General features: G+C 42.3%; 1 protein-coding gene across 1 annotated transcript in view; it reads right to left on the bottom strand.

Moving 5' to 3' along the window:
* Positions 1-729: 729 nt before the first annotated feature.
* slc2a9l1 (solute carrier family 2 member 9, like 1) overlaps positions 730-15977 on the bottom strand; it is a 15338-nt gene continuing 90 nt past the window's right edge. Inside the window, exons 2-12 of the mRNA XM_017450791.3 lie at positions 15246-15341; positions 13811-13971; positions 13058-13182; positions 12192-12321; positions 10945-11093; positions 10559-10746; positions 5488-5598; positions 4674-4775; positions 2999-3074; positions 2776-2903; positions 730-1033 (exon numbers count right to left, since the gene is read on the bottom strand). Coding sequence (XP_017306280.1) covers positions 851-1033; positions 2776-2903; positions 2999-3074; positions 4674-4775; positions 5488-5598; positions 10559-10746; positions 10945-11093; positions 12192-12321; positions 13058-13182; positions 13811-13971; positions 15246-15341 — 1449 coding nt within the window. The 3' untranslated portion in view covers positions 730-850. The remainder of the gene's footprint in view (positions 1034-2775; positions 2904-2998; positions 3075-4673; positions 4776-5487; positions 5599-10558; positions 10747-10944; positions 11094-12191; positions 12322-13057; positions 13183-13810; positions 13972-15245; positions 15342-15977) is intronic.

Genomic DNA, 15977 nt, shown 5'->3' with positions numbered 1-15977 from the left:
AGGACCATCTTGAGCCGAGATATTGAGGTTTATATCCAAAATTTGTTGTGTGCTATGACACACAGATGGCTGTCATGGTTAAACCAAGTATAAAAAAATTTTTTTTAAATTTTAATGGTGGTTTTGAAATGCCAATACATCACTCAAAAAAAAAAAAAAAACTCCAGAAAAATTTAAATACAGTCAACCCAACTTTAAAATTATTGGACCACTTGAGCTGGACTGACCCAAGTCTGTTTCTTGAGGAGGAAATTATATTTTAACAGAATGTATGGACTTTTTTAAACTTTAAATGACTGGCTTATTGGTGTTCTTTTAGTGAATTCATTTTACTAGAGAGCTACGTGAGCTGCAATTTCTCTGCACGTGCAATTTACCTCATGAGTGTGATGAAGGTTTTGATTGTAAAACAGTTCCATCTTAAGATCTTCCTACAAAAGAGTCAAATCTTATATAGGAAGAAGGAAATGACAAAACGGTTACGGAGCCACCGCCGTACTACGTCATTTTACGATACTGAGATTGTTTTTTAATTCAAATTTGAACACAAACATACAAAAATTAAAAATAATTTAACAGTTACACAAAACACACACACACAAACATATATATGTATGTATGTGTGTATGTATGTATATGTGTATATATATATATATATATATATATATATATATATATATATATATATATATATATATATATATATATATATATATATATATATATATATACAGCATGGAATTAGTGAACAATTTCACATCCCATCACATTCTTCTCTCTGTCTGTCTGTCTCTCTATCTCTTTCTCTCTGAAACTACAGAGAGAGAGAAAGAAAAAAAATAGCTTCCTTTCACAACTGTGTCTCCAAATATTTGTCTTCAGGCGGAGAGCCACACACTCTGATTTTTCTAAAATCGTCCGCGATTTCCAGTGGAGTTTTGCCCTTTGTTTCTGGCAAAAGGAAGAATATATAGATGGATGCAGCCAGGCCAACACACGAGAAGATCAAAAAGCTGAAGGACATCAAAGCACCCTGAGGAACATAAGAGAGCTACGTGAGCTTTTGTACAGCTGAACAATCAGAACAGAAATACCAGGCACAGTTATTCTTTTCATATGTATAACGGTAGAGTGGAGCTGTGGACATTTTAAATAGCTATAATTACCCCCTTTTTAAATTTGAGAATAATAGTGCGTTACACAATGAGACTTGGATTGTTGCATTGTACTTCATCCTTAATATTCTTTTTATACCACAGCCCGACGGAATATTTCCACTTCTTATTGGTTAGAAGGTATTGATTTCATTTTCTGCACCAGCGTCGCTGACAGTAATTCCAGCTGCAAGTGTTATATTAACGTGCCGCTTGTACTGCGTTATCGTTTCTATAGGAACGACTTACACGGGGACTTGCATGGAGGACACTGCACATTTAAAACCGTATTGTATCGTTGACATGGTGAAGTTTCCTGTGAGGAGATTTTTATTTGTCTCCAGCTCCAGGAGTCTCCAGGAGGTTCAGCGGTTTGTAACAGAGCTATAAGTTTATGGGAAAACGTTCAGGACAGAGCATTTTATGCTTTGTAGTTTCTCAAGAACATGACAAGCTGCTTTTCATTGTCTTATTCGCTTCAAGAGAGAGGGGCTTAGTGGTTAGCACATTCACCTCACACCTCCAGGGTCGGGGGTTTGATTCCCACCGTGGCCCTGTGTGTGCGGAGTTTGCATGTTCTCCCCGTGCTGCGAGGGTTTCCTCCCCAAGTCCAAAGACATGCATATTCAGAGTCCAAAGACATGCATATTCAGAGGAGCTTACAATTTTCCAAAATTTCCGCAGATTTGGGCCAAGACATGCCATGTGACGTCATCACAACGAGCGTTCGGCCAAAGCCCTCTTCGATTCACATGAGTACAGTTAAAAGGTCTCGTTTACCAACAAACATTCACCAATTCAATTAATTTTCCGCCAAGTCCAAGTCCAAAGACATGCATGGTAGGCTGATTGGCATGTCCAAAGTGAATGTGTACGTGATTGTGTGCCCTGCGATGGATTGGCACCCTGTCCAGGGTGTACCCCGCCTTGTGCGTGATGCTCCCTGGGATAGGCTCCAGGTTCCCCGTGACCCTGAAAAGGATAAAGCAGTATAGAAGATGGATGGATGGCTTCATGAGAGAGGCTGCGGAAGGAACGAGAGTTCACAGCTGCTATAACGTACTGTAAGTGGTAACAGGAACTTGTTTCATGGACGTTCCACGACATTAAATGTAACTACAAATGGATCACTGTATGTGTCGTTCTTTAATAAATAAAAAATTGCTAATGTTGACATATTAAACAGTGGTGTCTGCTTGGACGTTTATATATTTTTAAGACCTTCCACATGCACAATAATCATCAGTTATATCATTCTAAAGTGCCCATGCTTTACCATTGCAGTGACCTAAGACAGTGGTTTTCAAAGTGGGGGCCACCATGGGGCACCCGGAGGGCCTCAACAATTTGGTGTGCCCATCCCTCCCGCTAGTATGTTTTCTCTTTCTCACTCTCAGACAACCACACACACACACACACCCACACACACACATACACAAACAATTCCTAATTTTAATGTAAACATGTAATTATTAATAAAAAAGGGGGATATATTCAGAAGTCTGTATTTTTAATGTGTTTTAAAGACATCTTGCAAAAGGGGGGCCTCGGTCAAATTTTAATGAGATTTGGGGGGCCTTGCCCTGGAAAAGTTTGGGAACCCCTGACCTAAGAAACTTACCTCAAGAAATGGAAAAACGAAGCTGAAGACTATGAAGCCTCCCCATACAAGTACTGCCATTAACGTGAACGCAGCTGACCGATCAGACTGGACAAACATCTCATAACTGAGCGGCGTGTTCACGGCAGCTGTCAGTCAAGAACAAATCAGTCAATCATACATTCGAACAGCTTCATTCTCAGCTTTTTTATATATACACTGTATGCAAGTTTGAAGGTTTTACCTGGTCCTCCTCCGTAAAAGATGACGAACAGAAACACAAGGCCGACCGTGCTGTATGGAATCCAAAAATCATAATCCTAATAACAGGAGAGAGGTGTAATAAAAACGAACAACACTCCATTAATGATCATGATTTCATCAGGACAGATTTCCAGATACAAAGTAAAGACTTGGTTCGACTTATTTTCCATCAGTTATCATAAATCAGGCCCTGCAGGTCTTTTGCAGGATTAACACAAAGTCAAGAAAACTCCTCAATATTCGGAGGAGCTTACAATTTTCCAAAATTACCACAGATTTTCCGCAGATTTGGGCCAAGACGTGCCATGTGACGTCATCACAACGAGCGTTCAGCCAAAGCCCTCTTCGATTCACATGAGTACAGCTAAAAGGTCTCGTTTACCAACAAACATTCACCAATTCAATTAATTTTCCGCCAAAAAAAAAAAATCACAATTTGCATCGCAAATTTAGAAAAAAAAAAGCAGCAGCAAAATCAAGCATTTTTTGGCCGAGACAATCACAAAAAAAAAAAAAAAAAAAAAAAGCTGCGAAATCCTTTACAGACTGATGAGTATTTTAAGTTACATATTCAAAATTAATCTCAGGAAACATATCTACCAGAACTATAGGTACATATTAAATATAAACATTTATACATATAATTAAGATTTAAGGGGAATTTTTAAAAAAATCTGCAGTACTTCACAATAAAAGTGTGTGAACATTACATCATACAGTAAAAACAATTAAGCTTCATTAATTAACGAAAGTAAGAGTTGAAATGTCAGTAAATAGTTTTTAGGTATGAATTAACATGACTTAGCAACTGGACTCTTATCAAAAAAACCCACACTATACAGGACGTTATGGAAGCTTGTTTCCACCACGGAGAGAAAAAAATTAAAAGGTAATTGCGACTTTATAGCTCACAATTTGGACTTTTTTTCTCACGAGTTTGACTTAACATCTCACAATCCTCCTTTTTTTCCAGCAATTATAAGTTTACATCTCATAATCATGATGTTTTTCTCACAATCATGAGTTTACATTTTGCAATTCTGACTTTTTTCCTCACTATTATGAGTTTATATTTCTCAATTCTGACTTTTTTGGTTGCAATGTTGAGTTAACATCTCACAATCCTATTTTTTCCCCCAGCAATTACGAGTTAACATCTCATAACTCTCAGGTGTTTCGTGCAATTGCAAGTTTAAATCTCGCAATTCTGACTTTTTTCTCACTATTATGAGTTAACATCTCGCAATTCTGACATTTTTTCCCCACAATTGCGAGTTCATATATCACAATTTTGACTTTATTTCTCACAACTACACGTTAACAGCTCACAATTCTGACATTTTTCTGGCAATTTAGACATTCACTTAACATTTAGTGAGTTACAATTAATGCACCGAAAAACATCAATCTTTCCCATCAAAATAGGCTATATACAGTAAGACCAACACTCATCGGCTAGTCAAGACAACCAGACGTTAGCGCACGCTTATTATCTGAAGTTATTGTGTCACGTGGGCTTCTAAATAGTGGGGGGGGGGTCAGAATTATGAGATGTAAACTCGCAATTACCTTTAAAAAAAATGTTTTTCTCCATTCCGCAAACAGGCTTTCACAGGACGTCCAGGTATGCTTGGTGTGAAATAAAAGAGAGTCACCTTTAGCTGAACTGTGACGGTGAGCAATAACATAATGGCTGCCATGATCGCAAAACCCGCCCAAAGCAACACTCGCCTTCCAACACGGTCAATCACCAGGCTCTGTGTGAGACAACATTAACACTTCGTATTACACGTCGATAAAACATCATGTGCAGGGAGTTAACGTTATGTTTATGTTTATTGATGATGCAATGACAATGATATTTAATGATGTTTCTAAGTCCATGTCACTTGAAATGCACCGTAATGTTTAGTTTTTTTTTTAAACACACCTTAAACTTTATAAACGGTGCTTTAATAATTACGTGGAAATGTTACAGGCAAGTGTTATTGCATCATAAAATCTAGGAGCCAATCATGTTCTAATATGCAAATTCCATATTAGTGTACTAGTAAAATGTACTAGTACACCAGTAGGATTTGGTTCTAATTTGCATATTCATTTGGCTTTTGTTCTGAGTGGTAAAAGTGTAGGTGCTTTTGTTCTGTTTTATGTTGTCTAATGATGTTTTGTTTTTGTTTTGTTTTGTTTGTATGGAACCACCACCTCTAGCATTATTATTACTGAAAATAGAAATAGATGTCAAAAACAAGGTTTGAGGTGAAGTGTACTTTTTAAAAACATGAAACATACCAGGCAACATCCTAGCATTCTTACCGAACCACATGATGTAATGTTTGCAGTAATAATGTAATATGTCGTGTTATGTATCATTTACTGTTGAAAATTCATAGTAGACATCATGTTCTATGGAAGACCGTGACATTTGGTTGTATGGCTATACAAGCTCTGATGTAATCTACAACTTACACACATGAAACTGGTGAGGATTTCAGAGGCCCCGATGCCCAGCGTGACATACCGGATCTTATCCATGGGAATTCCAGCCTCCTCGAAGATGCTGAAAGCATAAACGCTGATCTGTGGAAACAGTAGGCGTGCAATATGAATGCACAAATATACGAAGTGGAAACAGACATGCTGTTGATTGTAGCAACTCTAAGAATCTCTTAGGCAGATTTTTTTTGGACAATATCAAGAACTGCCCAGTTGTTGTTTTATTTTGCACTCATCACATGATTTTATATTTTATTTGTATTTTCATCTTATTCATGGTGATATCACTCTGGATCAAGAGCCTACCCATAGAGCACTGAACAAGAGGCAGATCACACTGTAACCTGAATTAAGGCTTGAACCACAGAACCTCACTGCACTACCCACTGCACCACCATTGTGTCATAAAGGTATTGCTATACTTTTCAGTATTTCCTGGTGTTGCTCCTTAAATCCAGAGTACCTTGGATATTTTCCAAAGTGAGAGTCATACTGAGGGGTGGAAGTCTGAGTTGTCTATACTATACACATTACCATCTATTTGTTAAGTTGCTAAAATGTATGTATTGTGGCGCCGGGCCGGTAGCCGCCGCACAGGAAACAAAGATCGCTCCTCGCGCGACTGCCGTAGTGGCGCAGAAGAGACAGTTCCGCTTCAGCGCCACCAAATGTTTTGGACATCCAGAGAGCACTTGGCAGTGGGGCGGGGCCGCCGACACACCCACGGCTCGTGAATGGTGCACCGTACGGAAGAATTCCACCATCCAGCAAGCGAGGGGAGAGTATAAAAGGGTGATATTCCACTCACAGAGAGAGAAGTATATCCGAGCATGTGCACAAATATCTGGCGTGTTTTATGCACTTTTGCCGACGCGTGCCTGTTTGTTAACCGTTGTTGTGTGTTTTTTCGGGTTTCAGTTGACTCCGACGCGAGTGACGGCTCTGCCCCGCCCCCTTGGCTGTAACCGCCGACGGCTGAGCCCCTCACCACCCGATCGCCCTTTAACCCACACACACACGCCCACACGCGCACCCCGCTCCCCGATTGTCTTCAATAAATCTCCCATAACCTTGAAACAGTCTCCTGTGTGTCTGTGCTCCGCCCACCACTGGCTAAAATCCCTACACTGGTGGAGCATGCCGGCATGAGCACAGACCCACCCATCTAAAAAAAAAAAAAACTTCTTGTGTTTTTTTTCTTCTCTCCCTCTCTTTTCCCCATTTTCCCTCTCCTCCTTGGGGATTGTTCATAAACATGGATCCCATGCTGCAGCACCTTCTGGAGGCCAGTATTCAGCAGCAAACGGTAGCACTACAGCTCGCCAACAGCCTACAAGCTGTGACACAAGAGCTAGTGGCCCTGAAGACAACAACTCCTGCAGCTGCCAAGCACCTCCCTGATCCTGGCCGTGAGGTCCGACGCCTGCTTCCCCCTCTAAAGCCCGAAGACGACATCGAGGCCTACCTCGAGACCTTCGAGGGCGTCGCCTGCCGCGAAGAGTGGGACCACGATGAGTGGCCACGCATTCTCGGCCCGCTGCTTTCCGGGGAGGCGCGCACGGCCTATTACTCCCTCTCTCTGGAGGAAGCAGCCGACTATGGAGAGGTAAAAAGAGAGATCCTGGCATGGTGTGGGCGAAACCCGCTCCAGGCAACGGCGGAGTTCCACCGGTGGTGCTACAGGCCGGAAGCCAAGCCACGTGGACAGATGGACACCCTCCTGCACCTCACCAAGAGGTGGCTCCAGCCTGACATGCACTCTGCCACCGAGGTTGTAGAGAGGGTGGCCGTGGACTGGTTCCTGAGGACCTTGCCACCCACAGAACGCCAGGCCGTGGGGATGCGAGCCCTCGGGACATCCAGGGAACTATTGACTGCCCTGGAACACACCCTGACCACCCTGGCACTCAGCAAAGAGGGACAGCACCAGCAACGCCACCCGGACTACGGGGCACCCCAGGACGAGCCTAGCCCGACCGAGTCAGACCATGGGACACCGAAGAAGACCCAGAAAACTTGGCCACCAGGACGCATCCTCCCCACACTGGATCGGCCAAAACCGCCGCAGCGAGCGAAGGAAGCACGAGTGCAGCAGGCCTACCTGGCCCGAGGCGAGGTGGACGCCGGGACAGAAGGTAAGCTGCACACACCTTCTAACCCTCTCTCATCTGTGTTCTAGCAGGTAAACCGGCAGGGGAACTTTGGCCGAGAGCAAAAAGAGGACAGTCGCCTGAAGAATTGCTGGGCCCGGGTGCGCCAGATCGAAGGGATCGACCAGAACCCGAACCAGAGACTCCCCTCCTCTTACTTTCTGGTCAAAGGAGGCTTACTGTACCACCGGCCCAACCGCCGAGGGGAGACCGTGGACCTCTTGGTCATGCCCAAAGCCAGAATGCGGGCCCTGATGCACCTGGCCCATGCCCATCCGCTCGGGGGCCACCTGGGGGCGAGAAACACCCTGGAGAAGCTGAAGGACCATTTTGTCTGGCCAGGCATGGACGCAGAGGACCGGCGCTTCTGTCAACAATGCCCCCAGTACCAACGCACGGCCCCAAGGAAGCCCCCGCCGGCACCACTCATCCCGCTTCCCATCATAGGCATCCCGTTTGAGAGGATCGGCATGGACCTCGTCAGGCCGCTCCCCAGATCCGCCCGAAGGCACAAGTACATATTGGTAATCGTGGACTATGCCACCAGGTACCCCGAGGTGGTATCACTGCATAAAGCCACCTCCCGGAACATCGCCAAAGAACTAGTGCTCCTGTTCAGCCGTGTGGGGATCCCAAAAGACATCCTAACTGACCAAGGTACCCTGTTGGTGTCAAAGCTTATGTCTGATCTGTGTCGGCTGTTGCAGGTGACACACCTAAAGGCATCGGTCTACCACCCACAAACGGATGGGCTGGTCGAACGGTTCAACCAGACCTTAAAGCAGATGTTGCGCCGGGTGGTAGACAAGGAAGGGAGGAACTGGGATCTTCTCCTGCCATACGTCCTCTGCAATGACTTTCGAAGCTAAACCAGGTCTCAGAATTTGACAGTTATCCTCTCCTCCGGGTGGACGACCTAGTGGAGCGATTGGGGAGGGCTCGTTTCATCTCCACCCTGGACCTAACAAAGGGGTACTGGCAAGTGGCGCTGGCCCCAGAGGCGAGACAGAAGACGGCCTTCAGCATGGCGAACGGCCACTGGCAATACCGGGTCCTCCCCTTTGGGCTACTTGGAGCTCCCACGACGTTCCAGAGGCTGATGGACATTGTCCTGTGACCCCATCATACCTACCTGGATGATGTGGTCATTCACTCCTCCACCTGGTCGGACCACCTGTTCCAGCTGGGGGAAGTCCTGAAGGAGCTCCGGAAGGCCGGGCTGACAGCCAACCCCAAAAAGTGCCACCTGGGGCTGACCAAGGCACAGTACCTCAGGTACCGTATTGGCCGGGGCTTACTCCTCCCCCCTCTCAGATCTCACAAAGAAGGGCCAGCCGGACCGGGTCAAATGGTCTACAGACGCAGAGCAAGCATTCCAGGACCTGAAGGAAGCCCTCACCAGCGCCCCCGTTCTACATAACCCGGACTTCGCCCTCCTGTTCACCGTGCACACAGATGCGTCAGAAACCGGGCTGGGCGTGGTCCTCTCACAGACCTTCGACAGGGAGGAGCACCCGGTCCTCTATATTAGCCGAAAGTTGTCCCCAGCGGAGAGGAAGTATGCAGCCATAGCGAGGGAGGCCCTAGCAATAAAGTGGGCCATCGAGGAACTACGGTACTACCTGGCTGGGCGGAACTTCGTCCGGGTGACAGACCACGCCCCGCTCCAGTGGATGGCCAAGGACACTAACACCTGGGTGACTCGGTGGTTCCTCTCCCTACAAGATTTCTCATTCCAGGTCCAGCACTGGGCAGGGACCCAACATGGAAATGCAGATGGCCTCTCAAGACGGGACGCCCTGTGGGCCTGACACGGGGCGGCAGTAGGCTCGGAGCTGGGGGGGTACTGTGGTGCCAGGCCGGTAGCCGGCGCACAGGAAACAAAGATCCTCCTCGCGCGACTGCCGCACTGGTGCAGAAGAAACAGTTCCGCTTCAGTGCCACCAAATGTTTTGGACATCCAGAGAGGACGTGGCAGCGGGGCGGGGCCACCGACACACACACGGCTCGTGAATGGTTTCACGATTGAACCGATTGTCTTCGTTAATCTCCCATAACCTTGAAACAGCCTCCTGTGTGTCTGTGCTCCGCCCACCGCTGGCTAAATTCCCTACAGTATGAATGAATAGAGGGCTTTTGATCAGCACATTTCTTGTCAATAGCAGCCCAAAAGTGAGCCTTGAACCAGGGACCACAGCATTACAAGTCAAGAAATTTGCCATGGAGCCACAGAGCAGGACTTGTTTATGAGCTGCTTCTGTCTGTCTCCAAATTATCAGTCACCGACTGACTGCCTTTATCCAGTTGTTGTTTAAGATTTGACCTGCGGTGTCTCACAGTCTGCTATGGTGGCATAGTAGGTAGGTGAATGTGTGTGTGTGTGTGTGAGACTATCGTAGTTCAAAGCTCAAATCACATGGACTTTCAACAACTAAAAGCCAAGCTATTTTTATTTATTAGCAAGTGTCATTGTGTGTAGGTGATGTGAGGATAAACTCCCTTTATTTGACTTTTGCCACAGATTACTAACGTAAGATGATGGGAAGGGAGCGGAGCTTCCAGAGACGTCAGTTAATAATGGATTGTTCAACAGACTGATGCAACATTTACTCATTCCAGACTCATAGGTTGATTTGCACATCTGCCATTTTTGTTGAACCAGGTATTGAGGCAGATATTTCCCCTCAAATAAATAAATAAATAAAAATAGGATGAGATACAAACAGTGGACACAAAGCAATCATTAGTTTGTGGAAAACTATAAACTGTCCTCTTTCACTTATTACTATTGTCCTAAATAACTAGTCATGAATCCCAGCTTTCTGATGTTCTGCAGCAGATACATATCTCTATAAAGTATCATAAAGTGATAAGTAATGTTTTATGATATTTACTGCTGAGATACCGCAAAACTGGATGGCTGTATAGACGGTGACCAGAGAGAGACACTGCCAGCGAACATGCGAGTCTCTCAACAGCTCGAGCACACTCTTATTGCGTTGTCCTTTCAGAGCGTCCATCTCCACCTGCATCTCCTCGATCTCCAGTTTATAGTCACCCGGACCCCACAGGCTCTGCAGCGCTGCAACAACACATGGGTTTACTCTGATCCAGATTTCAAGCTACGTTTTAGTCTTATTTACTTCATGAGTGAGAAGAAAACAAAATGATAACAGGAGCTGACTTAACATTAAATATAACTATACTAAATGTTACTTAACCTTAACTTAACTTCTTCATTTTATTAAGGCTACCAAATTCAAGGCAACTAAATTCTAACCTTTTTTACACTCCTCAAGTTCCCCTTTCTCGAGCAGTAAATATCTTGGCGCGTCAGGAAAGAAGGGCAGCGTTATTATGTGAATGAAAGAGAAAAACGCTGGAACACAGAGCAGGATGTTCCAGAACTCCTCTCGACCCAGGATCTCACTGTTTCAACAGAAAGAGTGAATAATACACATTGCAGTGAGACAATTATATACAAAACAGCTAATATAGGCAGCTACCTAGCGTAAGCTAACCTGACAGGTTTTCTGAAAGGATTCAGAGTCAAAGTCAAAAATGTTTCTTTCTATTGTTAAAACAATCACACAATTACTCGAATTACAGTATTTCTGAGAGGAGTTTTAATGTGAATACTAAGCGTATAGCTAACATAGGCTAACTTGGCCATTTGTCTGAGAGGATTTTAAGTTATATTCATTGAGTAATATTCAAAAACGTGTACGATCTTCAGGTCTAAGGCTAACCTGACAGGATTTCTTCTTTTCAATTCAGATACAAAAATGTTTGTACGTTTCAATGCGAACGCTAGACAGATAGTTGACATGATCTAAGATATTTGACAAGATATTTCATCAAACATTTTTGAGTGGAACCATAAAAGGTACGTCCACTCATATGTTTCTTATAGAAGGTAACAGCATAAAATCCAAGAGGTCCATACGTGTTCTTCTACATAGCTTTTGCATTTCGGTTTAACTGTAGACCTTCATTAATGTCATGCCGGGTTTAATAGACTTGGTTTGCAAATGAATCGTACGCTACACTAAGTTCTCATTTTCCAAAATCAGTTAACCCCCTACCCCCAACCACCCCCCCACAGACCTGCGATTTGCCCCGTTGAGTTTCCGATGGATATAAGAGTAGCTATTAATAACTGGAGTTACATGTTCTGTTCAATTAATTGGTTATTACACAGAGGTCTCAGCACTGATGTCATGGAAATGTGATTACAAGAAGTTCTAGCTAAATCTAGTCCCATCCTACTGGGTCAAATGTTTTGAGCTCATTTTCTCCTGCCATTCTATTAAAATGAAGGGGCAGGAGATCATCTCGCTTGAGCTCCCCTACAATTTAAACACCTAATTATAAGTACCACTGTGTCTTATTTTCTCTTTCGTATACATCACTAGGCCAGGCTAAGACACAGATTAGGCTAAAGCAGATTATTAATTGTGTCTATTCGATTTACAATTAAACTGCAGGATTAGAGCTGCACGCTTCAGTAGGGTCTCATTTCCTCACCTCAGACCTGCCATCTGCCCCGTCAGCTTTCCAATGCCAAGGAAAGTACCCACTGTTACTGTCACTGTCCCTCGTATTTTCTTGGGCGCGCTCTCTCCGAGGTAGATGACATGAATGTTCCCACATAATCCTTAAAAATTATATATATATATATATATATATATATATATATATATATATATATATATATATATATATATATATATATATATATATTTACAGAGAGAGAGAGGAATAAGAGTTCAGGAGGTTTAAAAAAAAAAAATCAAAAGAGGAATACATTTATTAATGGCCATCTCTCTTTGGATTTGAAACTCTGTGGTATAACCTGAACAGGATAACCACTAATAATAATAATAATAATAATAATAATAATAATAATAATAATAATAGTAGTAGATCAAAGTGCTATATCAATCAATCAACAATAATTCAAAGAGTAGCAGAATGACTCAATAAAAATTAAAAGTAATCTAAAATGTAAAAGAATGAACAGGATAAATGAGAAGACAAAATGGAGTGATGCGGTTATTTTGTAGAGCAGTGTTTTGTAGAAAAAAAAATTGCGTTACACGCAAAACAATTTAATAAAACTATGCAAAACCGCCGCATGTTTCAGCTCAAAATATCACTGGCTCTATCCACCTTTTCAGCAGGTTTATGTGAAGGTGTTGTTCTTCTAATACATTATTTTTTTTACCAATTTTATAAAGGGTGCCATTAATTCTGGACTGCTCTGTACATGGTACACACTACTGCAGAAGTGTATACTGTTGTATTTGCAACTGAATTATGAGAGAGATAGAGAGAGAGAGAGAGAGAGAGAGAGAGAGAGAGAGAGTCAGGGGGTGGGAGTGGGGGGTTACCTGAGGTTAAACCGAACAGGAAGCGAGACAGCATGATCATCTCAAACGAATTTACAACTTTGCTGATCATCATGATGGCTAAAGCGACGATGTTGAGCGCGTTGTTCCAGATCATTGCTTTCTTTCTGTGAGAAGGATTCACAATCCAGAGTGTGTGGAAGTTAAGGACATTAGGCAAGAATCTAACCAGATCTCTCTAGTATACGAACTCTCGGTGTACGAACTCTCCAGTGTACGAACTCTCAGTGTACGAACTCTCCAGTGTACGAACTCTCCAGTGTACGAACTCTCCAGTGTACGAACTCTCCAGTGTACGTACTCTCCAGTGTACGAACTCCCTGTGTACAAACTCCCTGTGTACAAACTCTCAGTGTACAAACTCCCTGTGTACAAACTCCCTGTGTACAAACTCCCAGTGTACAAACTCCCTGTGTACAAACTCCCAGTGTACAAACTCCCTGTGTACGAACTCCCTGTGTACGAACTCCCTGTGTACGAACTCTCCAGTGTACGTACTCTCCAGTGTACGAACTCCCAGTGTACAAACTCCTTGTGTACTAACTCTCCAGTGTACATACTCTCCAGTGTATGACCTCTCTAGTGTACAAACTCTCCGTGTACAATCTCTAAATTTGTACAAACTCTGTGCTAGTGTTCTGGTTAGAATATTGCCTAATGTTGCACTCTGTGAGACATTAAGTCCTGAGTAGTAAACAGGATACAATAAATGAATACATCAAATTGAAAACACACCTCCCAACATGATTGATGACAAACCCGACACTAACTGCGCCGATCAGGCCACCAATAGCGTAAGAGGTCACGACTGCACCCCAGATGAGCGTGAGTGTTTCTTCTCCTGGAGCTTCACCGTACCGCAGAGTCCAGCTACTGTTTATAAACCTCCTAATGAACTGTGGATGGAGACGGTAAGATAAAAAGAGCTCACTGCAATTTTAAATACACTGCTGAAGATGTTGGAATGGTATATTTTTGGACATTGAGCTGTTGACCTGGATTTGTAGGGAATCATTCAGTTGAGGGCATGCTGTTGTAGTAAAATAATCAGCGGTGCATCCCAGCCAAAATAGATTGACTGGCACCGGCCCCGAATTTGATTATTTCCCAAGAACTGTTTTATTCTTATTATAAAACTGCAATGAAAACTTTTAATTCATTAATGAACAATGCATCATGCTTTTTATCATTTTACAGATACACTGTGTAAATGCTGTAGAACTTTTCTTTTTCCCTCTTAAAAATTCATTAAGACAAAAAAAAACTATAGATAGTCAGACAGACTGGCAGATAGACAGATAAACAGACAGACAGATACATGACAGATAGATAGCTAGATAGATAGACAAACAGGCAGATAGATAAACAGATAGACAGATAGATACACAGACAGATAGACAGACAGACAGACAGACAGACAGATAGATAGACAGACAGACAGACAGATAGATAGATGTATAGATAGATAGACAGATACAGTCAGATAGATAGATAGACAGACAGATAGATACACAGACAGACAGACAGACAGATAGATAGATAGACAGACAGTCAGGTAGACAGACAGATAGATAGATAAAAATAAGTACAATGGAGTGTGAAAGTTTGTACACCCTTGAATCACAATGAAGAAAACAACATGTTTTTGTATCCTCTCAGTGTAAAAGTTTTAATCGTAGTTTAAACTAGAGATACATTTTTCCTTTTTTTTCACTGAAAAACTGTGGAGGATAAAAACTTCTGCACTTTGTATATTAGGAAAAATAGTTGCTTATGATTAGAACAGTGCTGTTCATATTATCATGTGTTAGATGACTGAACAGGTTGAAACGAATATTGTAAAAGACAGCACTGCTCCAGAGTCACATGACTACGTACAGTATATCAAGCACAAGGAGCTGATTAGAGGATTACTGCTACAGTATAATATCATAACATATTATATGTTTGAGTACTGTGTGTCAAAACTGTTATCCATAACTCAGAGAATCTACAAGCTAAAAAGTGCTATTATTATTATTATTATTATTATTATTATTATTATTATTATTACTACTGTTCTTTATCTTTAACCAGTTTCTACGTCCTTATCTTTGTAAGCATGTTACTCTTCCTCAGAAAGGAGAGAGAGCCCTCCATAAATGACACAGATGATATAAACAAATCTTACAGGAGATGGAGAGCTGATCAGTGTGAGGTGGCATCCGACCTGAAAACTTCCTCCCAGACCAAGAATGATGATGAAGAGCAACGCCTTGCCCTGGACCTGAAACGAGTCAAACCTTTCCAAATCCACATCTTTTTCAATGCGTTACAGGATCGGCTCAAATTCGTTCTTTTATTCCTCTCCAATATCCTACTTTTTTTTTTCCTTGATAACGATCCTAGTAATCATGATAAATAATTAAGAGTTTATATTTAAAGAAATCTCATCGTTACCTTGTTAAAGGAAATGTTTATGCGAAATTTTCCCTAGCTTAAAATTATTTACTTAACTTTTTTTTTTTTATTTGCCCAAACTGTTCTATTAACACAATGTTTAAAGATGATGTCGATTCGTAATGCGTTAATCTTCCCAAAAGGTCCTTTTTAATAAATATTTCTAGCAGTTTTGCTAGAATTTGCTTGATTTAAGACTACCACTACGTTGGTATATGCCATATGGGAAGCTGTGATATTGGGCCGTACCATTATTATTGTACGATAGTTTAGTTTTTTTTTTTTAAAACTGTACATCTAAATGTGAAAAAAATTGATATATATGAAAATATATGAAAGTTATTTAACTCAAGTTTCCTGTCACAGCTTCACCTTTTCTGAAGTCTGGATTTGTTAAAACAGTCTATGATTAAATTACAGCAGACTGTTTAAACTGTAAATTCAAATCATTTTAAACAATTAA

The sequence above is a fragment of the Ictalurus punctatus genome, chromosome 21 (genome assembly GCF_001660625.3).
Source record: "Ictalurus punctatus breed USDA103 chromosome 21, Coco_2.0, whole genome shotgun sequence".
Lineage (NCBI taxonomy): Eukaryota > Metazoa > Chordata > Actinopteri > Siluriformes > Ictaluridae > Ictalurus > Ictalurus punctatus.
This window is presented reverse-complemented; position numbering and strand designations above follow the sequence as displayed.